This window comes from Syngnathoides biaculeatus, chromosome 1 (genome assembly GCF_019802595.1).
Source record: "Syngnathoides biaculeatus isolate LvHL_M chromosome 1, ASM1980259v1, whole genome shotgun sequence".
In the NCBI taxonomy this organism is placed as follows: Eukaryota; Metazoa; Chordata; class Actinopteri; order Syngnathiformes; family Syngnathidae; genus Syngnathoides; species Syngnathoides biaculeatus.
This window is the reverse complement of record NC_084640.1, coordinates 1,773,520-1,799,007: the sequence shown is the minus strand read 5'-3', so window position 1 is coordinate 1,799,007 and position 25,488 is coordinate 1,773,520. Positions and strand designations below refer to the sequence as shown.

The following is a 25,488-nucleotide window of genomic DNA, read 5'->3' as shown; positions in this document are numbered from 1 at the left end:
GCAACCGACTGGACCATGAATGAGAGAAAAGTCGAAGCAGACAGATGGGCTATTTAGTCCAATATAGTTGAAATTTGTACCACTTTTTTTCCTTCTCCAGGTGTGTTTGCGCTACTTCAAGCATATGCCTTCCTGCAGTACTTGAGAGACAGATTGACCAGGCAAGAGTTTCAGACACTCTTCTTCCTCGGTGTTTCTCTCGCTGCTGGCGTAGTTTTCCTCACCGTGATCTATCTCACATACACAGGTATGTATGAATGTATGTATTCTTACTGTAATATCCCGTCATGATTTCTACATGTACGGTATAACCTGTTACTATACAGATGCGCTCATGCTTTTACTGGCAACACTATTATTCACAAATAGATTTTTAATTTTTTTTTTTTTTTGGGTGTGTCATTGTGAGCAGTTGCACAGCTTCAGTTTTTTCTGTGATCACGTTACTCTGTAATTAAGGTTTATCAATTCAGATGATGGATGGATAAATTTACTGTAAATAATAATGTACTGTAAATACTAATTAATATGCGGCCAATTCCACAATATTGTCATAAATTCATTAATTTGAATTAAATTATTAATCTTACAATGCTTCCCTTAGCCCTCTGTTTACATACAAAGGCTGTTTTGTTATGCACAAGTATCATGGCTGATTAGATTAATAAGCGTATTCTTAAATAGGTCAATGGACTCATCCGGGATATTCACAGATTTGACTCCCAATATATTCTGTGCCCAGAGGATTCTTGTGCTACACTAATAGCTCTTTATGATGGCAAATGTTTGTGATGCTGCAATGTAGCAAAGCCCTATAATGCATGATTCCAAATGTAGTTGTTTATGGAATTTCTAACCCTAATTTAAAACCGAAACAAACTGAGCGGGCAAGGTTTCAAGTAACTAACATTCTTCGGCATAACTAAGACCCAAGTAGAATGCTAATTTTGTAAACTGACATACTATAGCTTGTGCGTTTAAAGTTGTCTTGACACCAACGCTATAATGGCACATTTTCTCGGGTAGATTTGCGTTTTTCTTTGTTTTTTTTGTCGTTGACATTGTACTGGCCAGTCAGGGCATATACTTCTAGCTAACACTGTTATTTCCCCTCTGGTTTTATTATTGTCATCATATTTTTCTACTTCGCATTAGATGGAGCATTTTTTGATGGCATGATAAGTGTGGATTGTCATGGTATGTGGTCTTAAATGTTTTTGTTTTTTTGTTCATGCACTTTAGTCATCCCTTATTTTGCTACAGACCCACCCACCCACTGTAAAAATCTGTGATATAAGTAGACTTATGAGATAAAACGTTTTTTAATGATTTAGCCTTAAAATACCCCTGCCACAAGCTTTTGCGCCAAGAGATCATAAGTTGTGGTGAGGGTACTTAGCCAATTTCCCTGAATTGTTGTGAAAATTATTTACAACTGATAATGTATCTTTGTTCAATTATCTACGAGTAACAGTGACAGGTAGAACGATCAAATGCTCTTCTACTTTTTTCATAGGTAAAATTATCCTTTGGATGAAAGGCTGTGAAACATTACATAAGACACATTTGTACACTTTTATCAAAACACACTTTTTAAACGCATTGGGAATGTTTTTGAACAAAACAATGTGATCGTGTAAAAAAAAAAAAACAAAAAAAAAACAAAAAAAAACAAAGATTGAAACATTGGTTTTAAACCTTAAAACATCCCTCCCTCTAACTAAAGTAGTTGCCAGCCAATCGCAGGGCACATGGAGACAGACAACAGTCACGCTCACAATTACACCTAGGGGCAAATTAAGCGAGTCTCCAATTAATGCATGTTTTTGGAATGTGAGAGAAAACTCACACAGGCGTAGGTAGAACATGCAAACTCCACACAGGAGGGGCTGGGATTTTAACCCCAGTCCTAAGAACTGTGAGGCCAATGCTCTACAGCTGCACCACGCTGCTTCCCTTTATTTATAAAGCACTTTAAAAATGTCACAGCCACACCAAAATCCAAACGGCTTACTTAGTCACTCACAAAAACTACTTGGTTGTGTAAATGTGTGAGCAGGTAATAAGAATATAGGTCTACAAACAAAATGTAACCCATGAATTATTGACTTCATTTTCACCACCTTTCTACAAATATCTTCAAAGAATGAATCTTGTCAATTATCAGTAGTATGACAGATTCCTGTGAGTTGTCTACAGGCATGGCAGACAACTTCTCAAATGAAAGGAAAAACCCACAGTGGTTACAGAAATAACTGACAATAGTAGTTGCGTAAAGACTAACCAATGAAAATCAGGCATACTTTTCAATTGTTTCAAAAGAACTTAAAAATAAACTCATGAAATGGGCCTTGACAAAAATGATCCCTCACACACTCAAATTGTTCCTCGGATTTTACGATCCATTTCACAGCCGTTATGGATTGCTATACATCAACAACGTCATGATGACTAAGTACACTGGCGTGATAGGTGTGGATAAAATGCAAAACCCTGAAACATTTTCAACATTTTTAAAATTTATAGTAACTTATAAGGGTATTACGCGTTAAAGGCCATGAAAAAAAGCTACAAATATTTTATACTGTACTGTAACATGGGTACAAATAGCCTCAAAAACACAAATGGTTATATCCAATGAATTAATGAACTAATGATGAATCTATTAGCCCATTCTATCAAGGTTCCAGCGTACTTAATGACCTATGAATTTATATTGAGTTTATTCCACATTTTTTTCCAAGATTTGAAAATCAAATAGCATGAAATATTGTTTTTGTTTTGAAATTGCGATTTCAAATGATTTTTTTTTTTTTTTTTTTGTATTTGTATAGGATACATTGCTCCATGGAGTGGCCGTTTCTACTCTCTCTGGGACACTGGGTAGGTTCTACTTTTCTGATCTGAACAATCGTTGTGTTGAGTGGCAACTGTGTGGGTCACTTGAGGGTGATACAAATTCTTTATAGCTGTCTTCCCACCCAATTGTAATCACAAAACTTTGGGGGGAAATATTTCAAGTTGTATAGTTAAGGCCATAATGAATGAACATAGAGCATAAATCATAAAGGAAAACCGGAGAGAGAGCATAACTCTTCTGTGGTACTATTAATGTTTCATAAAGATACTTCGGATACAATGGATCCTTTTACACCATTGTTCTGGAAGATTTATTGTATAATTTGTCAAAAGGCTGATGTCCTTCTAATTTTCCCCGTAGCTATGCCAAGATCCACATCCCCATCATAGCGTCTGTGTCAGAGCACCAACCGACGACGTGGGTCTCCTTCTTTTTCGACCTTCACATTCTTGTGTGCACATTCCCGGCAGGCCTGTGGTTCTGCATCAAGAACATAAATGACGAGCGAGTGTTTGGTAAGGCCATTTGTTCCTAACTCTAATTAAAAATATACTTTATCATTCTGTGGATGTTTTCAAGAGGGAAAGTTCCCATGTCATGCACCAATCCAATGCCAGTGTCAATGGGCTCTGTGATTACCCATACTGTAGGAAGGTTGGGATTGACCTTAATTTATCATGTACAATATGCTCTCGAGTGTAATGCACCCCCTAAAAATCAGGACCACCCTTCTTCCTATGTATCATGCACACCAAGTTGTTGCTGTACAGATGCTAAAAACATGAAGAATTATCAGTTAGGGTTTTCCCAAAATTATATTCTGCCCTGTGTGCATGTGCTGACATAATTCCGATTATGTTTTAAATTATATATTAGGCTTTTAAGACACTGTTGCGACTAGGTGCCAATTTGGCGGTGTCCTACAATGACTGGGCAGGTTAAAAAAAAAGGTTGAGTGCTCCTCTCGGAGTCCACATTGTTGGATTAAATCATTTGCTAAAATAGTTGTATAGTTCAGTGGGGGTTATTTATTTCGGGGGCAGTTGTTTTACTAAAGTCCCGAGTTCCTAGCAGACAGCTACTAGTTAGGAGAGGTAGTTGCAGTCGCTAATAGCTGGCGCTAGTTATCGAAGAAAGAATTAATTTTCAGTGAAAACTCTTCAAAGTAAAACGTAAAATCCATATAAAAAAAATATGGATAAAGTATATACAGCGGCTGAAATAATTAACGTCACCATTTTTCTCAGTAAATTTACCAGAAAATTTCCCCAGATGTTGGAAACAACCCAAGTAATCCATAAATAAAAAGAACAAATAGAATCACAAATTAAATTGTGTGTTATAATGTGAAATGACACAGAAGTACTGCACAAACCAACTCTTATTTAATACAAACATCGGAATTGTCACTTGAACCAAAGAGTGTAAAAACAATGACAGCTTTAAGGTGTCTCCTGTATGGAGAAACTAGTCAGATGCTTTCCTCAATGTGCTCTACATGATTAAAAGCATTTAAAAACAAAGGGGGAAAAAAAACTTATACACATATAAATTGGAAATAAACGTTTAATTACAACAACATCCAGTGTAAGAAATATTTAAAATTGGAAATGCGCTAAAAAGTACTCTGGCCAACTCCATGTTAATGGCAAGGCAGTTCCTCCTCGTAGTTGTAGGTGAAACATTGTAATCAAGAGCATAGTAGGGATAATTTCTGAAGATACACGTTTGACGAACAAAAACTACATGAGTGGAGACATACTGTACAAAAGAAGAATTGGAAGAGAATGAGTTGGGACTGTTACAACAGTATGCGGCACCTTGAAGGGACAGTGCAGCAGTTTAACTGATATTTTGTTGAATATAGTGAATTACTTAATCATCTTTAACTTAAATTATGTAGTGTACTGATAAGATAATTTGTGAAAAGGCAGCATTAGTAGATGAACAGAATGCTTGTCGGGATTCTTCTTATTCATTATAAAAAAAAAAGTACTCTGCCAATTAAGTTTTCTCACAATAAAAATCCACCATGAAAGACATCATAGGACTAAGATTACAAAAATTAGCTTCGCCGGTAAAAGAACAGAACACCCCTGTCTACGTTTAAGCAATAGAAAAGTCCTTAAGCTGTCTCTTGCCCCCACAACTTCATCATCCAATTATTGGTATTGATTAGCCATTCACTTGTTGAGGCAGGTCATCACTTTTCAAGGACAGAAAGAAACTAGTGTGCTTTATATTAAGGGTGCATGAGGCTACTTTTTTTCTTCATACATGGTTTCCTTTTACCCTCAACACAATTTCTCTTTTTTGACATCCATTTTATTTTATTCTTCAATGATTCAGTGTGTCATCTGTGGTGGTGGTAATGGGGGTTCTTTTTTGCAGTGGCCCTGTATGCCATAAGTGCAGTTTACTTTGCTGGTGTGATGGTGCGTCTCATGCTGACACTTACACCGGTGGTGTGTATGCTGTCAGCCGTGGCCTTCTCCAGTGTCTTCGAACACTACATGGGTGATGACACCAAGCGGGAGAAACCCCCCGCTGAAGACAGCAGTGATGAGGACGACAAAAGGAATTCTGGGAATCTCTATGATAAGGTAGCGTGGAGTCAATGTCAAGTTGTCTTTTTTTTTTTTTTTTTTTTTTTTTTTTTTTTTTTTTTTGGATACATTTCCCCAGGGAGCTGTCTTGTATCGATACTATGCCTGTTGAGGTGTTGGGCAGATGTGCATATATAATGTACATCAACAGTTTGTGTATTTTAATTGTCAGGCATACATTGACTGACTATATCTGACTTGCATGTTGGCGGATACCTATGTATTGAATTTTTGTCGACATTTGGATTATTCTTATCTGAATAGATCAGATTATTTGCAAATTTCCATCCATCCATTATCTACCTATTTTGTGGGTAGGGTCTCGGGGGAAGTAGCTTGAGCAGGGATACCCAGACTTCCCTTTCCCCAGCCACTTCATCCAGCTCTTCTGGAAGGATCCCGAGGTGTTCCCACGCCAACCGAAAGTCAGTCTCTCCAGCGTGTCCTGGTTTGTCTACTGGGTCTCCTTCTGGTGAGACGTGCCTGGAACACCTCACCAGAGAGAAGTTCCGAGAGGCATCCAAATCAGATGCCCCAGCCACCTCATATTGGTGTACTCTGACAGCCCCACAAAATCCAGAGCCTTTAGGAACTTTGGGTGAATCTCATCCACGCCTGGGGCCTTGCCACCAAGAAGCTTTTTAACCACCTCTGTGACCTCAACTGCAGAGATTGGAGCGCTCACCACCGATTTCACAATGTTCCGATTTAAAGTCAACGGCGCCCAATCCCCACTATACACACTGTTGATGGTGCCCTGCTTGCCCCTTCTGGGATGTCGGATGGTAGACCGGAATTTCCTCTAAGATGTTGGGAAGTCATTTTCCGTGGCCTCACCTACCCCTCCCACGCTCCGGTTTTTGCCTCAACGACCACCAAAGCTGCATTCCACTTGGCAAACAGGTACCCATCTTGGGAGTCCCACAGCCCAAAAAGGCCTGATAGGACTCATTTTTCATCATGTCAGCATCCCTCACAGTTGGTGTCCACCATAGTGTTTGGGGATTGCTGCCACAACAGCCACTGACTACCTTACGGTCACAGCTCCAATCGAATGCCTCAACAAAATTGTCCACTCATACTCGATGTCCGTCATCTCTCCTGGAACGTGAGCAAAGTTCTGTCAGAGGTGGGAGTTGAAATTCCTTCTGACACCAGACCGTCGCAATATGTAAGGGCATGCCACGTCTGACTGAAATCTTCCCCCACCATCAGAGCCAACTCACCACCAGGTGGTGATCAGTTGACAGCACTGCCACTGTATTCACCCGAGTGTCTAAGACGTGGGGAGGCAAGTCCAATGCTATGACCACAATGTCCATCATCATTAAACTGTGTGGGGTTGGGTGGAGGAGTCTGACTACATCTAGCCTGAAGTTCACGACCTCACACACCAGCTCGTGTTCCTTCCCTGCCAGAGCGGTGAAGTTTCATGTCCTTAGAGTCAACTTCTGTTGCCAGGGATCGGATCACGAAGGTCCCTGCCTTCTGCCACCACTTGGTTACACTCCACTTGAACCCCTATAGGTGCTCCCGCAGGTGGTGAGCACATGGAAAGGGGCACCCACGTTACCCTTTCAGGGTGTGCCCAGCCGGGCCCCATTGGTGCAGGCCTACTCACTCTGAACTTGCCTTCAAGCCCAACCTCAAGGCCTGGCTCCAGAGGGGGGGACAGTGACCCGCATGTGAGCAAGGGAAACCTAGATCCAATTTTTGCATTCCTCATAGGGGAGCCGTGCTTTGTCTGCTCCCTCACCATGGACCTTTTTGCCGCGGGCCACACTACCAGGGGCGTGGAGCCCAGACAGCTTCGCTCCTCAGATCATTGGGACACACAAACAACACCACCACGATAAGGTGATGGTTCATCCATCTATTCATTCTCTTAGCCACTTATCCTCACAAGGGTCGTGGGGAGTGCTGGAGCCCATCCCAGCAGTCAACGGGTAGGAGGCGGGGTACAACCTGAATTGGTTGCCAGCTAATCGCAGGGCACACGGAGAGAGCCAACAGTCGCACTCACAATCACACCTCGGGACAATTTAGTGTGTCCAATTAATGTTACATGTTTTTGGGATGTGGGAGGAAACCGGAGTGCCCGGAGGAAACACCCAGACACGGGGAGAACATGCAAACTCCACACCGGCGAGTCCGGGATTGAACCCGGGACCTCAGAACTGTGAGGCCAACGCTTTCCCAGCTGAACCAACGTGCTGCCAGTGACGGTTCAAGGGGGGAAATTTAACTACAATTTTTTGTCAATCTAATACTTTCTTAAAATTAATTTTCATAAGAAAATGGATGGATGGACATATTTTTTGTCCCTCACTATCTTGCCTATGAACAGATATTAGACGATCGAATAGTGTTGCCTAATTAGCCACTCACCCCCCCCCCCATCTAGCAAGCTTTTTTTTAAAGTGATTGAGTTTAATTCACAGAAAGAAATGGTTTGTGTATAATAATATAGGAGACGGGATCAAGGCAATTTTACTGAGCATTGCAAGAGGCATGGTGGCAGTTTGTATGTTGCAAAAACAGAGATTTATCAACACATTGGAAACATTTGGCCCAAAATGTGTGCTTCAAAGCCACAAATATTTTGCAGAGGTTCTCTTGCCTCTCTTTTACTATTCTCCATGAATATTGAGCGTTAGACAGCGAGAGGGCATGGGGCATTAGTCCTGAATAACAGTGTTTAGATGCATCATAAATCAGATATGTGGGAAGAAAATTTGAGATTTTTAAAGGCCATATTGGCTATGCCCAAGGGTTTTATGGCTCGTATCAAAACTATGCCAATTGAAAGTCAAACATCGGAATTGTCACTTGAACCAAAGGGTGTAAATCCAGCCCTTGAGTCATTCTGATATCATCTCTTCTTGCTTGGTGGTGCTTTTGTGCTCAAAAAGGAAGTCTGGCAGATGATCAGCTTTCATTTACACATCCCACCAATATTTCAAAATGTTTCAAGCTGTGACTCTGATTCATTTGTGATTCAGCTACAGCTATTTGAAACTTTTACTCCATTCCGAGCCTTCATACATGAATGTGTGCTTTTAAATCACTGTCCTAAGGAAAGTTCATTCACGTGCAATTCAGATCGATTTTCGGCAGTCAAAAGCCTAAAAACGGCCACGTTCAGTCTGACACATTTGGGAATGTACACCATCAATCATCATTATTTTCATTATTAAAAAAAATTTTTTTTTTCATTCCTCTCTGCCCCTATTTTTCCAAAATATTGCCATTGACCTAAAATAATTTTATTTACTTTTGTAAAGGGTGTATCTTCCTTTGATGTTGTGTTGAACATTCTTACTCGCAGTATCCTCATATTAGTCATCATCAGGAACATGGGTAGTCTCTTAAGATAGTTTGCCTCTGTAGTCCATCTGGTAATCAACTTTTAATGACCTATTTATCCTACTTATGCGTCATTAATATTTGTCTCCCCTTTCAGGCTGGCAAGGTACGAAAACATGTGTCTGAGCAGGAGAAACCAGAAGAAGGTTTGGGACCAAACATCAAGTCCATCGTCACCATGCTCATGTTAATGCTCCTGATGATGTTTGCTGTCCATTGCACCTGGGTCACCAGCAATGCCTATTCTAGCCCCAGTGTGGTGCTTGCTTCATACAACCATGACGGGTATGCGTTTCACACACTCACACGTTCACACACCTCCTGCTGTAATTTGATAATGACTATAAAATTACCACAAGGAGAGGGTCTAAATCACGACGAGTTCAGACTGGGAAAGAGTGCATGACTCCATAAAAAGCAGAAAGACAGGAAGTACATGCATATTTCATACATTTGTTGAAATATTGATGCGTGCATGACAGCATAAGCTTTGATATATTTATTTTTTTCACGTTTCTAATGAGTCGATAATAGAGACAGTCAGAGCTACGAGGAATGTAAACTTATTGTCCTTTCACCATCCATCTTGTCAGTGTTGCGTTTTTTTGGTTTTTCTAAATAAACATTTTTCTTTGCGTGGGATTTAGGACAAAAGTCCAGTTGGTTTAATCCCTTAAAAAAAAAAAAAAAGAGGGGGTCATGTTTTGGAGATTGTAGCAAAAATAGTACCATATTTTTCTTTTTTTTTTCTTTTTTTCACAAGTTTGGCCAGGGGTGCAAATTATACTCCAGAGCAATATACATGTGAAATGAACTCATTATTATATCCATCCATCCATTCTTGAGCCGCTTATCCATTATTTTAACACTGACAACCGTAAGAGGTAGTGTTCAACGGCAGCTTGTCTTGGAAACACCAACTCTCCAGTCTCGCCACTTCCTGTCGATATGCAGGCTCCTTGCAGTCTTTGAGTCCTTTCCGTCGAAAGTTGTCTCTCCACTGGGAGATGACTGGCAAGACGCTGAATTGGAGAGGTTTGGAGGAGAGGAGTTCACAGATGATAGTGTTAAACACAGAACTAAAGTCCATTAACAGGGAAACTGCAGTGGGTCCAGGTGGGGACCAATGACACTCTTGAAGTGGTCCAGCACAAGATGTTCAAAGGACTTCATGATCACAGATGTCAAGGCTACTGCTACTTTTTTGGGGACTGCTATGATGGTTGAGTGTTTGAACCAGGTTGGTACTTCACACAGTTCTAAAGACCTGTTGAAGATCTTTGTGAAGACAGGAGCAAGTTGGTCTGTGCAGGTAGGATGGAGATACAATGTCTGGGCTCGGCGCTTTTTTGATGTTTTGTTTTTTGAAGATCTGCCTCATGTCCTTTTCATGGATGGATCGGAGTTTTCAAGCAGTCTTGCGTAACCTGTGGGAGCAGTGGATGATGGATGAAGAGCACAGTTTCACAGAAAACAGGTGTATGAGCCACGCAACTTTCCAGGAAGTCATTGGATGGCTCGACAAAGTCTGGGCTTCAGTGATAACTAAAACCACCATGTCGGGATTTAGAAACGCTAGTTACTGCAACTGAAGATGAGTCTGACGAAAGCGGGGTAGAAGAGAAAGCAGCGTGTTATCTACCTCTGGAGTTGGCTGAGTTGTTTAGAAGTGACACACTGGATGAAAATTTTATTGGATTTATTGATTTGGCGTGACACTGATGGTTTGCTAAGCTTCTTAGCATGTTCTTTATGCTATACTTATCTCAATAACATGTTAAGTTAACATACAGTGGAAAAAAATAAGTATTTGAACACCCTGCTATATTGCAAGTTCTCTTCACTTGGAAATTATGGACGGGTCTGAAATTTTAATCGTAGGTTCATGTCCATTGTTAGAGAGATAATCTACAAAGAAAAATCCACAAATCACAATGGCTTTTTTTTTAATGATTTCATTTGTGTGATACAGCTGCAGATAAATACTTGAACACCTGTCTTATCAGCTAGAATTCTGACCTTCAAAGAACTGTTAGTCTGCCTTTAAAAGTCCACCTCCACTCCATGTATTATCCTGAATCAGAGGCACCTGTGTGAGGTTGTTAGCTGCATAAAAACACCTGTCCACCACATACAATCAGTAAGACTCAAATTTGTAACATGGCCAAGACCAAAAAGCTGTCCAAAGACACCAGAGACAAAATTGTACAACTCCAGACGGCTGGAAAGAGCTACAGAGAAATTGCCAAGCAGCTTGGTGAAAAAAGGTCCACTAAAAATTCTTTCATTAGAAAATGAAAGAAGCTAAACATGACTGTCATTCTCAATTGGGGTGGAGCCCCATGCAAGATATAACCTCGTGGGGTCTCAATGATCCTTAGAAAGGTGAGGAATCAGCCCAGGACTACACGACAGGACTTGGTCAATGACCTGAAAAGAGCTGGGACCACCGTTTCTAGGATGACTGTTGGTAATGCACTAAGACGTCATGGTTTGAAATCATGCATGACACTGAAGGTTAAACCAGCACATGTCAAGGCCCGTCTTAAGTTTGCGAATGACCATTTGAATGACACAGAGGAGTCATGGGAGAAAGTTTTGTGTTCAGATGAGACCAAAATGGAACTTTTTGGGCATAATTCCTCTGTGTTAGGAGGAAGACGAATGATGAGTTCCATTCTAAGAACTGCATCCCTACTGTGAATCATGGTGGTGGTAGTATCATGCTTTGAGGGTGTTTTCTGCACGTGGAAAAGGACAACTGCACTGTATTAAGGAGAGGATGACTGCGGCCATGTATTGTGAGATTTTGGGGAACAACCTCTTTCCCTCAGTCAGAGCATTGAAGATGATCCTGGCTGCGTCTTTCATCATGACAATAAACTGAAGCACACGGCCAGGAAAATCAGAAGTGGCTCCATAAGAAGCATCTAAAAGTTCTGGCGTGGCCTAGCCAGTCTCCAGACTTAAACCCAATACAAAATCTTTAGAGGGAGCTGAAACTCCATGTTTCTCACCGACAGCCCAGAAACCTGTCTGATCTAGAGAAGATCTGTGTGGAGGAGTGGGCCAAAATCCCTCCTGCAGTGTGTGCAAACCTGGCGAACAACTACAGGAAATCTCTGTAATAGTAAACAAAAGCTACTGTACCAAATATTAACATTGGTTTTCTCAAGTGTTCAAATACTCATTTGCAGCTGTATCTCACAAATAAACCGTTAAAAAATCACACATTGTGAATTCTGTATTTTTCTTTTTAGATTATCTCTGTCACAGTGGACATGCACCTATGATGATAATTTCAAACCCCTCCATGATTTCTAAGTGGTAGAACTTGCAATATAGCAGGGTGTTCAAATACTTATTTTCTTCACTGTACTAGGCATGTTCTCAGTTTGTTTATGCATCACACAACGTTAGCAATACCGTACACTTATTCATCATGTTCTCTATTTTATTTTAATTTTAAATTACGTTTCAAGATGAAATGTCTGTTCTTAGTGTTGGGTTTTATCAAATAAATTTCTCCTCAAAAATGCAACTTATACTACAGTGCGACTTATATGTTTTTTCTTTTCATTATCCATTTTTTGGCTGGTGCAACTTATACTCCACAGCAACATATAGTCCAGAAAATACGGTAGTTAATATCAATAGTACAGTATGTCTGATCTAAGTATTATTTCTCAGGGTTTGGAATAAATCTGAAAAAACTTTTCATCCTGCCCTCTACAATAACCTTACCCTTAATAGTGGCCGAGTATTGTCTGTCCTTGACCAATTGACCCCTCCGTGGATATTGCGCAATCCGCGTCACTGACCAATCAGAGGCCAGAGATCTGCATAAACCAAAGCCGGTTTTTGCTACAGCCATTTTCTCAGATAACATTGCATGGTCCAGTATAGGTTTAGTTAACGTTTTATCGCGTATTTGGGTTATTTAACAAAAAATATGGTTAAAAGGTGTAGTCACGCACTTTGTAATAGTGACGACAGGTATCCTGAAAGGCTAGTTGGTGGAGTTCGATTCGTACCCTTTCCAAAACCGAAGACCCAGTACGAAAAATGCCTTCTATGGATCAAACTTTGTGGAAGACTGCATGATCAACTAAATCCATCTAATATCAACCAGAACACATATGTTTGCACAAAGGTATGCCCTATATTTGATTTTCAATACATGTCTCGTATAAATGAATTCAAAGTTCTTCGCTAGCATAACACCGCTGCGTGTGAACGATTGACACACTTATTCTTTGTTGAGCGATATTTAGCGATGATCGGACTGCACAAACGTATTGATTTCTTGCTGGCTCACGACCGAAACTTAACCAGACTGTGTTTGCACAAAGATATGCCCTAAATTTAATTTTTAATACACGTCTCGTATAAATGAATGAGACGTTCTCCGCTAGCATAACACCGCTACGTGTGAACGATTGACAGACTTATTCTTTGTTGAGCGTTATTTAGCGATGATCAGACTGCACAAACATATTTTCTTGCTGGCTCACGACCGAAACTTAACCAGACTGTGTTTGCACAAAGATATGCCCTAAATTTGATTTTTAATACACGTCTCGTATAAATGAATGAGACGTTCTCCGCTAGCATAGCATTGCTACGTGTGAATGATTGAATGAAATCAGAAGCATGGCATCTCTCTCAGTTAAGAATGTATTGTATTTAGAATCTATAATATATCGTTGATTTGAATGAAATCAGAAGCATGGAGTCTGTCTCATTCAGAATATATTGTATTTGCCATTTTTACTGTTTATCTTACGTCAGCGCACGTGGCGTGACGTCACTTCAGGAGGCGTGGTTAAGTGCCCTGTACGGAGGGGTCAATTTAATGCACTATGAAGAACAATAATAAAGTGGTGCTGCACGTGTTTGACTCGTTCCCTGAAACTCTTTGTTGTTTTTTTGTCTTGTCAGGTCACGTAACATCCTGGATGACTTCAGGGAGGCCTACTACTGGCTGAGGCAGAATACAGATGAGCATGCACGTGTCATGTCATGGTGGGACTACGGTTATCAAATTGCAGGAATGGCCAACAGGACAACACTCGTTGATAATAATACATGGAACAACAGTCATATAGCATTGGTGAGCTCTTTTAATTAATAAACTTGGTTCCATTTCCTCTCTTGATGTTCCACCGCAATTTTTAATGCACATAACACAGAAAAAGAAACAATCTCTTCCAGCAGCCACCAGATGATCATCAAGCTGTGCAAACTTTTTTTTTTTTTCCCCCCCACTGAAATTGCCAATTCTTACAGCTCTTTTTTTTTTTAATACTGATAATGGTGTTTTCTTAAGTATTTCATTCAAGTGCATCATCTGTTCTTGGAAAATATAATCACAGCACATGAGAGGGTGTAATTCACTACTACCTACTGCTCTGACAGTGACCTGTGCCTGTGTGCTGTTGCATTTTATTTGAGCTTTCCTTAAACTCTGACCATGACAATGCGTTGAGATGGGTAGACTGCCTCTCGCAAAGCAGAAAGGAAGCTCAACAAGCGTCATAAAAAGTTTAATCCACAAGAATGCAGCCAACTTCTAAAATTAAAGTCTATATTTTTCCAACACTGACAAGTATTTCAGTATGGTTAGCACACAAAGTTTTTTCTTTTCTTTGTCAATGTGATGGTAAAACTTTTGAGAGTTAACCTGTATGTGTGAGACAGTAAACCACTCGTAAAAACAAAAATAAAAAAAATACTGCTTGCCACAGATGTATGAAGTCTGTGTAAAATATTTTTTCAGGACATAAATATATGCTTATTGTTTGATAAGCACATAACCTCTCTACTTACCTCTGTAGAGCTTTTACATGACAGTCACCTGCAAATATTTTGTCAAACATGTATAAGTCACAGTGTCAGAGTAAGACTTTACCAGAATTATTTTGGTTTTTTAAGTAGTTGGTCAGCAAGGGTCGTGTGGGGGGTGTGTTTTTAACCTCTGCCCTCTGCCTGAGGATCTTGTCTGAAGAGTAGGCGCATTTTGGAGCAGGTGGGGCTAAAAGTATCTTCCTCTTGACAAGTATGACACTTAGCAATTCATTTGACAGAAACTGGTAGCAAGAATTGGAGTCATTGTTCAAAACCTGTAAGACGTCTGTCGAAGTTGACATAATCTACCACTGTTTTACTGTGGAAAAATTTCCTTCCAATCTCAAATTCATCATAACAACATTCAAGTTTGTATCTCTTCAGGGAGCTCCCCAAATCTTTCTATACAGTGGTTCTGACATGGGCAGTTGGGACGTTGCTGTTTTAGGTCTTGATTTATGCTGTCGGGTCAAGCATTTACATTTAAAATCTATTAAATTGATACTTTTGCCACACTTTAGGTGGGGAAAGCCATGTCTTCTAATGAAAGTGCTGCTTACAAAATCATGAGGTCCTTGGATGTGGACTATGTGCTGATTATTTTCGGCGGAGTCATCGGCTACTCTGGCGACGACATCAACAAGTTTCTGTGGATGGTGAGGATAGCTGAGGGGGAGCACCCAAAAGACATTAGGGTAAGTATCAGACGCTCACTAGCCAAATATTAACACCTCCAAATCAAAACATTCAATCATTGGTTATTACCTCAACGTATGTTAATTAGAACTTTTTTTCTATGGTTTCAACTTTGTGTAAGCAGGTTGTGTTGATTGGGTGAATTAGGTGTGGAAAGACTTGACTGACCTACTCAAACATATTTGGAAGGAACTTAGCTGTCTTGTCCATCATGACTGTAACGACATCTAATGTCCCACTGTTATTCTTAATGAATAGAAGAAAAATATACTAGACTCCAAAATGACTAACGACATCTGATGTCCCACTGCTGTTTTTAATGAATAGAAGAAAAATACACTAGACTCCAAAAGACCCTTGGTGAAGTCTAAGAACTGTAAAATCGACTATCTGCTTCTTTTCTATTTTCCGTATACCTAGATAATGACTTTATATCCCAGTAGTTTTCTTCACGTGATAGCAAATATTGCATCTGAAGTATTGCCAGTTTAGTTTAGAATCAAAAGAAACCTGTGCGTTATATATATCATGATATAGTGGTACCTCTACTTACGAAATTAATCCATTCCAGAAGTCATTTCGTAACTTGAATCTTTCGCAAGTAGAAACTCATTTTACATATAATTACCCTAATCTGTTACAAGCCCCCAGACCCCCACCCCATCGCCAAAAATAAACATTGAAAGTGTACAGAATGTAAAGAATAATGAAAAACATTCTATTCACTTACTTTTGCCTTGAGCAATGATGGGGGTGTGTGACAAGGCATCGTGGGGGACGGAGGAAGCACACACACACACACACACACACACCTTAATTCCACTAAAATTAATGAATTCCACAAACTATCCTTGAGAACAGTTGCGTCAGGAAGGGCATCTGGCGTAAAAATTGTGCCAAACATATATGTGCGTTAAGCTGAGATGACACGCTGTGGCGACCCCGAAAGGGACAAGCCGAAAGTTAACATGAATTCAAAACAAACACTAACTTTCAATGTTGTGTGAAGTAGCAATCCATGGATGTTTGCCTTTGACAGCTTTTAATAATCCTGCGGAAATGTGCAAGGCAAACGTAATCAAAGTGAGCGATAGTCCGACTAGTTTACACATTTTCCGGATGATTCTTTCGAATAGATTTAGAAATGTCATGAAATTTCATCAACACATCTTTTATTCTGGCTGACTGAATAGTGTCTGCCACCTCCTCTACGCCACAAACTGCTCCTGGATTGCCGTGTGTTGCATCGCCTCCAGCTCCTTTAGCTTCTCCGTCGAAAGATCCTCGTGGTGTTCCTGAACCAACTTGTTGATGTCCTCACCTCCCTTTCCCAGCAAAACAATTTCCTCAACTTCAGGTTGAACCTCCACTTCGATCCTCTCAAAATCCCGCGGAGCAACAGCATGAGGCCACATGCACTCATGCCTTTTTCATATTTCTCGAGTATTTTTTGTTTTGATGGACAAAACAACTCTGGTGTTTTTCTCACTGGCACAGGCTATCAATTTCTTGGGGCCCATGGTGAAAAAAGATGAATAAATCTAGGGGGCTAGGGCGGTTAAGTCTGAACTGCAGTATAGTGGGGGATGACTGTATTTTGAATATTAGAATTTTTTTCAGGGGTGAATTGTTTCTCCATGTTCCTACAAAGGATCACTTTGTCAGGAAGTTTTCAATACATTTAAATCAGAAAACATTTAGATTTTTTTTTTTTTTTAACTTCTTCCAGGAGAGTGACTATTTCACCCCTCAGGGAGAGTTCAGAGTGGACAAGGCTGGTTCACCCACTCTGCTCAACTGTCTCATGTACAAGATGTCCTACTACCGATTTGGTGAAATGCAGGTGAGCTAAAGCTGATGACCTCTTAATTTTGTGCTGTAACTACAGCCAGCTACACAAACTACTGTCTTTATAACTTCGCATCTTGAGGGCAAGTCAGGTCTAGTCGGAATTTCACACTAGTTCCTTCTGGTACTCTGATCCACTCCATGGACTTAGTTAATGAGTCCCAGTTGTGTGCAAAGATGAAGTTCACTTAAGTATTCTCATCCCAGAACATGTGAGGAGGACTGTTACTGTTTGCTATGCAGCTTTGCAGAAGGTGACTGGCTGGTTTAAAAGTTTATGCAGGTGCCTCGGCAGTCCCCCAGGTGTGACTACTTTGTGGGTAGATAAAGGATTTCAATGCTTTTCTGAAGCTTTGTGCTGTACTGCTACAGACTGTATACAAAGGCAGGGGTGGAATGATCCCTCTTGAGCTGTCATGAGGAATTGGTTGCAGCCAAGAGATCTGTAAAACAAGTGATACTAAATGGGAATGATAGAGAACTATTGCTTACTGTTGTGGTGGAAGCTATGTTTCGCCTTACAAATTGGGGTATTGTTGCCTTTAAATGAAGCCTCTGCTGCACTGTAGACAATAGAACTAAAAGAGGCATGCACTGTGTAATGTGGTTAGCATGTCTGCCTGACAGTCCAGACGTTGTAGGTTTAAATCGCTGCCCAGCCCCTCCTGTATGGTGCTTGCATGTTTTGTCTGTGCTTGTGTGGGTTGAGTCTAGGTACACCAGCCTCCTCCCACTTACTAAATTTTCCATAGATATGAGTGCGAACATTTGTTTGCCTACATAAGGCCTGCATTTGGGTGATTAGCAGTCTGAGGTGTACCCCATCTCTTGCCTAAATTCAGCTGGGATATGTTGCTGCTCACTCGCAACCCTGAGGAAAAGCGGGATGGAAAAAAAAAACCCATGGATGGATTTCTGTGAAACATCTGCTTCTAAAGTCACACAAAGTGGAATTTACAATTATTACAAAAAAGCACCAGTCTCAACAAGGTGTTATTCAGGAAAAAAAACATGAGGAAACAATCATTTGTGATGGATTCAAAGCAGTAAGATATCAGCGAATTGTCAAAGATAATTGTTTTAATAACCCTTAAATATTTTACTTGGTTGACAAGGTTGTTTGAACTTAAATATGACACCAAAGCAGTCAAACTCAACGATTTCTAACTTCTTAATGGTTTTTGTGGAAAACTCCACCTGACAATTAAATTTCTTACTGTTCCTATGGTATTACAGGGAAAGAAAAGCTAGAACAACCAAGGGTGGGGGAGAAATCCCCAGATTAGGCAATAATCGATATGCATGTACCTTGCTGTAGACTTGAGAATTAATATTTATTTTTTGTTTCTACACTTTATTTTTAGACGTTTATATAGATTTAAATTATGTAACAAAAGTGCAAGTGGTATTGGTAATGCTCATTTATTAATTGGACACTCTAAATTGGCCCTGAGTGTGGCTATCTGTCTCTATGTGCCCTGCGATTGGCTGACAACCAGTTCAGGGTGTACCCCGCCTCCTGCCCGATGACAGCTGGGATAGGCTCCAGCACTCCCCACAACCCTTGTGAGGATAAGCGGCGAAGACAATGGATGGCTGGATGAATGGGTGGATGTTTGTGCATAGTTTGTGCATTTATCTACTACATTACACATCCTTGGCCAAGCCTTCAAAAGAAGCATCTGACTCCTCTCCAATCTGAAAAAGATCCATAGTAGCTACCTTTGGTGCATCGCTGTGGCACTCCTCATTGATGACTGGGTCCAGTTTCGGTCCCTCCTCCATTGCATCATGAACAGTGATCCAATCTTGCTCCACTGCATGTCATCCTCTGTGCCATCCATGGCATTTGTGAGGAAACATTTTTTTAATCTGAAGTGTCTTGGTTCCCTTTATTCCTCATTGTCAGCGCTTTGAGACAAAGCTCCACAGTGCTCATAGTGCCGCCTCTTGCCCTCTATTCGGCTACAATCTGTAGCAGCTCATCAATATGGGCACATTTGAAAAAGCAAGCTTTTTAATTGTGCGCCGGCTTTTTTTCTTTTTTTTTTTTTTTTTGGGGGGGGTAATGTGCCCATTACTCTTGTTTCTACGTAGTTTGAGCTGTCGTTGTTTTGACCTGCTATGCTGCTTCCTGGTTGCCCACTTCTTTGTAAAAGCGGCTGCATAACTAGCCCTTGTAATTGACATTTTTTGTCTTAGAGTAAGTCAAAACAAACTTACAAGGAGCCGTTTCTGATGTTTGGTGCCTTAGCAACAGATAATGCTATGTGTCCGATTGTAAAATGGCAGACTACAGGTCACTAATCTCAGGTTGGTGGCGCACATTACCGTAATACGTATAAATGTGTAATATAAGACATCGAATGGGGGGTTTCTTTCGGCTTGTCCCTTTTGAAATGTAAATGTAGACTTTTTTTTACCACCCTATGTACCTGTATATGACTATTTAATGTCATTCTCTTTTTACATTTAATCTATACCTAAATATAATGCGCTGCATTGACTTTTTGAAAGTATTTTAGGAAAAATTTTTGCATTGTGTATGAAAGTCCAAAATTAATTAATTCCTGAAGTTATTACATAACGTGTTTTTTTTTTCCACAAATAGAAGCGCTTTTTACATGTAAATAGCCTAGTCCCTTCTAAAATACACCCCACTGACCTCTGCCCAAAAAAAAATAATTCAAAGTACAGAATGTAAAGAATAATAAAAATGTTCGTTTACTTTTGGCATTGGGCCACTATGCAAAGAGAAGGGTGAATGGGAAGTGAAGCACATGGTGGGGAGGCAAACATTTGACAGCTGAGAGAAAACATACGTACAAATATACGCATGCACACAACTTCCACGAAAGTTTCTTGGGGCCCTTGGTGAAGAAAGATGAATAAACTTGCCACAGAACACAAAGGAGAAACTCACGAGAAGTTAGTACTTTACCATTGTGCATTAGCAAGTGACAAAGCATCTCTGCGCTAGCGTGTGATTAGCTAATTGAACAAAATACATTTGCAGTGATAGACTATTTTTAGTGAAAATTGATAATATTCTGTTACGCACAAGGTCTCTCACAACACACTGGTTGGTAATCACTGTTGTAGGAAATTTATTTTTTTAATTACAAGAAATACAAGGTAGTCCAGCAACTTGCAGCTTCCATAGTTTTTCCGTTTGGCTCCAAATCGACCTGAAAGCCTTTTGAAGTTCCCCCAAAGGTCTGCAAGTGTTGGTATACTGCAGTCTTCCTGCTAAATTCCTCTAAATCTTGGACTGCTCCTCCTGAGACAGGTTGGCAAATTAGCTTTTTTTTTTTGAGGGGACAGAGTGGTGGGGGAAGAAACCTGTTTCTTCTGATTTTTTATTTTTTTTTTTTTTTTAATTATTTTTTTTTTCTCCTCCCCTTCCCGATCTCCCAGTTGGACTTTCGAACGCCGCCGGGCTTCGACCGGACGCGTAATGCTGAGATTGGAAACAAGGATATCAAATTCAAACACCTAGAGGAGGCCTTCACCTCAGAGCACTGGCTGGTCAGGATCTACAAGGTAAAGAACCTTGGCAACAGGGAGCCACTCGACCGCAAGCTTCGCAGCATCGTGCCCAAACAGAAATACACCTCCAAAAAGGTAAACAGCTTCTCATGTGTTTATGTGCATCGCCATAGATCATTCACTTCAACCTATTCATTTGTTCATTATTGCTTGATTACTGTTGAAGCGGTTTTAAAGATTTTTCCGCTTTCTACATGAAACTTACTGTACTCTAACAGTAACTGTTCCTTAACCCTTTTTGCACTACAGAGCAAATTAGAGTAGCCATTTTTCGAGAGAGAGAGAGAGAGAGAGAGAGAGAGAGAGAGAGAGAGAGAGGAGAGAGAGAGAGAGAGAGAGAGAGAGAGAGAGAGAGAGATGTCATGCCCCCTTTAAGAGTGTCATTTAAAAAAATGCCATTTGATATGCATTTTAACACATTGTCTTGCTCTATGCAGTGTCGTTGACCATGTTGTTCTAAATTATGCTTGAAGTTGCTAGAAACCCTTAGAATTGTAGAAAAACAAGTAATGTGCCAATTTCTCGTGTCCAGTGACATTTTCTTTGCAAGTCTTCCAAAATTACATATTCGCAGAACATTGTAAATTGAAATGCCAATATGTTAAACGTTCTGTACATCCAGTAGACCTCAGCACTCCCATATAGCGAGGATGTGACAGATGAATTGTTATGATGTTGGACGGCTGTATTAATAAATCTGTCACATTTGTTAATATCAGGTCCTCTATCACCCTCCCCCCATCCCCATTTGTATACAGACAGCCAAGAGGAAGCGAGGCTACGTCAAGAACAAGCTGCTCCTGAAAAAAGGCAAGAAAGTACAAAAAAAGTAGATGAACTCTCATAGGAAAACAAATAAAATGCGACGAAACCTCTGACAAACAATGAAGAAGAGCACCGGGGTGTGGATGTCTGTGGCACTTGGGCTCAAGCATTTGGTTTGTTTTAACAGCACCCCGTGTGGCCAGGAAAGTGAAGTGTCAAATTCTGGCTCGCTCCGAGAAACCGTTGTCCATTTTATCTTGGAGCGGGGTGGGGGGGTGGGGAATTTAGTCTTGCTTCTTTTCTCCACTTTTTTTGATTTTGCTAATTTTATGCTAACTTTGTATTTGAATGTGTGGCAAGGAATTGGGTTGCTCTGTTGGTGTGTGTCAATTAAAACTGTTGTGGTACACGAACTATGTGATTATCAGTGTGCGGGGGGTGGGATGCAGATGAGGGTATAGAAAGGGGGGAGGGGGTGTAGCAACATTTTGCACCAAAGAGCCGTTAACGTGACCTTGCTCCATGGCACATGAAAAAAGTGAGGAAGCACCCAGGCCTCGTTCCTGACACGTGTTCACACGAACGTATGCGGTATGGAGGGACGTCACCCACCTATTTGAATTTACCTTCACAATCATCTTCCTCCTTTTTTTTTTCCTGCTTGGTCTCCTCACGCTTCCCTTTCTAATAATTTACAAACCAATTGGCCTAACATGTAACTATGTAAAGATATATGTCAAAGTATAATATATTGCATTCTTGTGATTTTTTTTTTTTTTTTTTTTTGTCAGTATGCAGTCTTAAGTTTTGTTGTTACTGAGTTTTTTAATTTTTTTTTTTTTTATAACAGCAAGTAGATCAGTGAATGCAATAATTCTTGTACAGAGGGCCTTGAGATTTTGTTAATGGATGGAATGAATGTGAATTTTAACAAAGCCACCCACCCCCACTCCTAAATAGCCTAGATTGTACATTTTTGCTGCGCCTGCTTCAAAGAGGTGAGCAACAATATGTAAAAAGTAGTTATGTTAATAAATGAGGCCTCCCCCGTTCTGCAGAGGGAGCTTTCTAGTTGAGCGAGTAAGTCCGAGTGGCTCTCGTCGTCGACTCGCGTTTTCTGTCTTCCGTCGTTAAGCTTCGGGAGCAGAGGCCTCGTACGGGGGGGGGGTAACTTGAATGATAGTGAAAATACTGATGATGGGGAGTACTTTAGAAGAGTTTATCATCTTTCAGTCTTTGCCTTGCCCACTCTCACTTGTAGGGAAACAAATCACCTTTAATGTCTTCCACTCCAGAGCTGTCACTTTTTTTTTTTTTTTTTAATCATCACTCATCCGCTCATTGCTGTTCAAATGTTGCTGTTTTGGGCCACTTGCAAAGAATACAGTAAATAAATAAACAAATCAAAATACAGTGAAACCATTTGCATTCGACATTTGCAAAGTCACGTATTCATATATATTTTCGGGGCCCTATTCTCTGTAATTTGTTGATAAAGTCTGCTATTCACTGATCTTCTGCTCATTCCAAAGTTTTTGGCAACATCTGTTGGCATTTGTGCGCCAGGCAACTGTTGCAGTAAATTGTGAAGCTTCATTTTTGACAAAAGTAATCCTTTGCCCGCATCTGTTGGCAAATACAGTTCAGTGTAAGACTTTAGAGCGATTACTTGTAAAATTTTGCAATTAATGGGTTCACTTTTTAAGGGAATTGAGTAATTATATAACCAAAAATGGTCATTGCTATGAAAATGGTTTTACATCAATTATGTTGGAGTATTACTAGACTAGAAAATGTTTAGAATCAAGTCAAACAAGACAAGTATTTTAATTCAAATTTAGAAAATCTAGCATAAAGTTGAATTTTACAAGAATAAGAATGAATATATATATATCTATATATATAGATATAATTAACAGAGTAGTCTAAATACCAGGGTGAATTGGAAAAAAATTGAGAATGGGTAAAAAGAAAGTTTGGATAATATTCTTGCAACATTTTATTCAACTTTGTTTTATTAAAAAATATATCTGAGCAGTGTGGCCCATAATAGTCACATTTTCTTGCTAGTTAACATCAACTAGTCTGAAATGTCTTAGAATTGGGAATGACACAATTATCACATTGTCTTAAATCTCATTTGGATTTTTATGTTTACTATCATGGAATTACATAAAGCAACAACAAAAAAAAGTCTCCATTTGAAGTGAGCGTCATTAAAGTTCTTCGTTGAATGGGTGTTTATCTATATATATTTTTTAAAACCAACAATGGTAGTCAAAATCAAAATGGCTACTCAGGCCAATAGCTTGTGTGTTGCAAAAGTCATCTGTGTTTTAGCATCACACTCGAATGGCTCAATAGTATATAAACCCAAAACAGACGCAGCTGGGACCGGCAGTAAGCTTTTATTTGTATTTTTTCAATTTTCAAAAAGACTTAAGGTCTTTTTTTTATGTTGGCATGTCTGAACAGCAAAGGAGATACTCGACATGCACACCTCAGCTTTTGGTTCCCTCGGATCTGAAATGCATCAGACTGATGTGGTCATTTTGTCACAACTGTACGACTTGTATTTTTTTTCTTTGCTCACCAGGGTTCCTTAGTGCTCTCCCCATGTTTCTGAGGCTTTCTCACCACACTTCTTCTTGGTTTGCTTTCAAGAGGAGCATTCTGATAAAGCCTTAATGTGATGTGAATATGCTTACCCTCCTGTTTTTAGGATAGTGAAAACAAAACTTTTTTTCTTTCTTTTTTTTCCCGCTCAGTGCTGTTTGTTGCTCACACATTTTGATTTTCTGTCGGATTGTTTGCCTGACTCAATTCCCCTAGGCTCTTCTTTTCATGTTTGGCATTTACACTGTTGCTCTGTTTGTTCAGTCATCTTTAAATATACACTTAAATTAAACCTTCTGTGTTGTCATTGTGGGCCTCCATCCAAGACGTGCAACCACAGCATTCCTCCAAATATTTCCTTGCAGGTTTAGTGCAGTGCAGTTATTTCTGCAGTGGGTGGCAGCAATAACCCTCGGATGACTGAACACTTAACAGACTGATGAGTCGATGTTGGGCTTTTCCCCATAATGTCACTTGTTTGGAGTTTCCTGGCATTTATTAAAATAGCTAATTATTATTGAAGCATCTGAAAACATCTTAGTGCTTTCACGGGCTTCCGCAACTTCAAGGTGTAAAACTACTTTAATGTAATGTAATGTAATTGATCAATCAAAAGTTTATCAAGTAGTTTAACAAAATTCACCACGGCCTGAAATGTTGGAATTTTTTTTAAATATTGCACAATGTTTTTTTTTTTTTTTTTTGCAGGAAGGCTTTTGATAACACTATATGGTGGAAAATGTATGCTTATCTTCCTACCATTCTTCAGGAAGCATGAAAATGTCTGAAGGTTATTTTTGTGGTGTTGCCGACTTCCTGCTTCGGTATTTCGATCAAAGACATAGTGACCTCTGGTGGCTCTTTGCAGCATTACACAATTCAAGTGCAATAATGTACTTGCTCGAAAAAACACCGATTTAAAATTGCTTTTACATACACACATAAATTAAGTATACAACACGTTTGAAAATATTTTTAAAAATCGGTAAATTGTAAAACAACTGGGTTGAATATAACCCTAACGATAATGTAACCACAATTTTTTTTACTATCATCGTTAGGGCACCCAAATTTAAGATGCTGTGTTATGATGTGGATTATTATTTAGATCAGGTAGATGGTTGTTGGGCTTAAATATATTCAAAATCGGGAGCTGTGTCGATCACTTTGGTTTCCCCGCCGCTGTAGGTGAACTCCAGGGTTCACCCTGCACTTTACACACAATCGTGTTGGTCGGATTGTGTTTTACCTCTGCAGTCACTCTACGACCGACACACAACTGTCAGTAAAACTTCATGAAAGAGGAAAAATAAAAAATTTACATTCCCTGCTGAA

At 39.8% G+C, this 25,488-nt stretch overlaps 1 protein-coding gene across 1 annotated transcript in view; it reads left to right on the top strand.

Annotated features, from left to right (window-relative positions):
* stt3b (STT3 oligosaccharyltransferase complex catalytic subunit B) overlaps nucleotides 1-25,470 on the top strand; it is an 84,086-nt gene extending 58,616 nt beyond the window's left edge. The window contains exons 7-16 of the mRNA XM_061821566.1: nucleotides 101-247; nucleotides 2,835-2,883; nucleotides 3,221-3,375; nucleotides 5,252-5,463; nucleotides 8,930-9,117; nucleotides 13,774-13,945; nucleotides 15,201-15,374; nucleotides 17,105-17,218; nucleotides 20,641-20,847; nucleotides 21,531-25,470. Coding sequence (XP_061677550.1) covers nucleotides 101-247; nucleotides 2,835-2,883; nucleotides 3,221-3,375; nucleotides 5,252-5,463; nucleotides 8,930-9,117; nucleotides 13,774-13,945; nucleotides 15,201-15,374; nucleotides 17,105-17,218; nucleotides 20,641-20,847; nucleotides 21,531-21,605 — 1,493 coding nt within the window. The 3' untranslated portion in view covers nucleotides 21,606-25,470. The remainder of the gene's footprint in view (nucleotides 1-100; nucleotides 248-2,834; nucleotides 2,884-3,220; nucleotides 3,376-5,251; nucleotides 5,464-8,929; nucleotides 9,118-13,773; nucleotides 13,946-15,200; nucleotides 15,375-17,104; nucleotides 17,219-20,640; nucleotides 20,848-21,530) is intronic.
* The last annotated feature ends 18 nt before the right edge of the window (nucleotides 25,471-25,488 follow it).